A 1,403-nucleotide genomic window follows, 5' to 3' on the forward strand; every position below is an offset into this window, starting at 1 on the left:
GTGTACACTTTTTGTTTACAATCCTTGTGTAACTTTTTGGTTCAAATAATCCAAACAAAAAACTCAACTAAAACTTAAAACGACAAAAAACAACTGACTTATCTTAAATGCCAGGAGAGAGACATGACTGGCACCCCTAAAACAAAATATTAAAGGATCATCACATCTCAACGTCAAACTGTAACAAACATCACGTGTGCAAACATGAAGCAGATACTGAAGTGTAAAATCCTGCAGTTCCTCGAGTGTCCACTAGAGGCTGGCTGCAGAAGCACATGAAGTCACATACACACCCATTCTAAAAAAGCCTGTTTACATTTTTGAGTCTTTAAAGTGATTACAGCTGGATAGAATCGTGATCAGATGATTTTTAGACGTTGAGATATGTTGAGGTTTTTATTTTTTCTTCTGAAAGTTATGAATGTTGATGGTTGTTCCTGATGTTCTCTGTGTTTCAGCGGGTTATGTTCAGGATCTCTGGGATGTGACGTACTCTTCTGAGGCGATCTGTGCCCCTAAAGGATCGACTGTGGAGATGAGCTGCACCTTCACATACCCAGAGGGAATAAACGAGGAAGTTAACACACTTCAGGAAACATTTTGGTCTACTGATGATCATGACTATAAAGTAGATGTTAAAGAAGACTCCAAGTATTCAGGCCGTGTGCAGAATACCTGTGTGGGGAACAACTGTACTCTGAGAATCACAGACGTGAGAGAGACAGACAGGGCTAGATACAGGTTCATATTGAAAACAAACATCATCAGATATTTAAGTAGATCTGGGGTCTACCTGACTGTCTCAGGTAATATTTCACACTTTATTCTCTGAGCTCACAGTTTATAATATGCTGTATATTAATGTATTTACTACATGTTTGTGTGCTGATATTTCTACACAGGTTCAGATCTCCAGGTGCTGGTGAGCAGACATCAGGCTGTACTCCTCTTTATATGTTTCAACAGATGTCCTGATGAAACCTCCTTCATCTGGTTCAAGAATGGAGAGGAAATCAAAGATGAAACATCATCTTATTATTCACCAGAGCAGGTTCTTCAGACAGACAGTTATTCCTGTGCTGTACAAGGACATGAGAAGTTCCCGTCTCCTCCAGTGTGTGAGTTTATTTACAGTCTTCACTGATTCACACCATCACACCATCACACAGAGCCTTTAAAGGTCCAATCAGTGAGATGTGTAGAGAGTGAGATGATAAAGGTATCTTACTATCTGATCATTATGGAAACATGTTGAAGTGCTGGCTTCTCTGACAACAATGCAGCAGCCAGTATGTCCTCCTTCTAACTTTAGATTCTGCTCCTGAATGCTCTGGATTTGTTTGGACCAGAGAAGGTAGGCGCTTTTAAGACACGCCCTGCCACACGGCCGTTTTGGACGCCCC

The 1,403-nt window shown here is 40.8% G+C and overlaps 1 protein-coding gene across 1 annotated transcript in view; it reads left to right on the forward strand.

Moving 5' to 3' along the window:
- The first annotated feature begins 204 nt into the window (after positions 1 to 204).
- The window catches only part of LOC132976061 (B-cell receptor CD22-like), a 6,528-nt gene continuing 5,329 nt past the window's right edge, over positions 205 to 1,403 (forward strand). Inside the window, exons 1-2 of the mRNA XM_061040998.1 lie at positions 205 to 223; positions 459 to 692. Coding sequence (XP_060896981.1) covers positions 205 to 223; positions 459 to 692 — 253 coding nt within the window. The remainder of the gene's footprint in view (positions 224 to 458; positions 693 to 1,403) is intronic.

The sequence above is a fragment of the Labrus mixtus genome, chromosome 6, assembly GCF_963584025.1.
Source record: "Labrus mixtus chromosome 6, fLabMix1.1, whole genome shotgun sequence".
Lineage (NCBI taxonomy): Eukaryota > Metazoa > Chordata > Actinopteri > Labriformes > Labridae > Labrus > Labrus mixtus.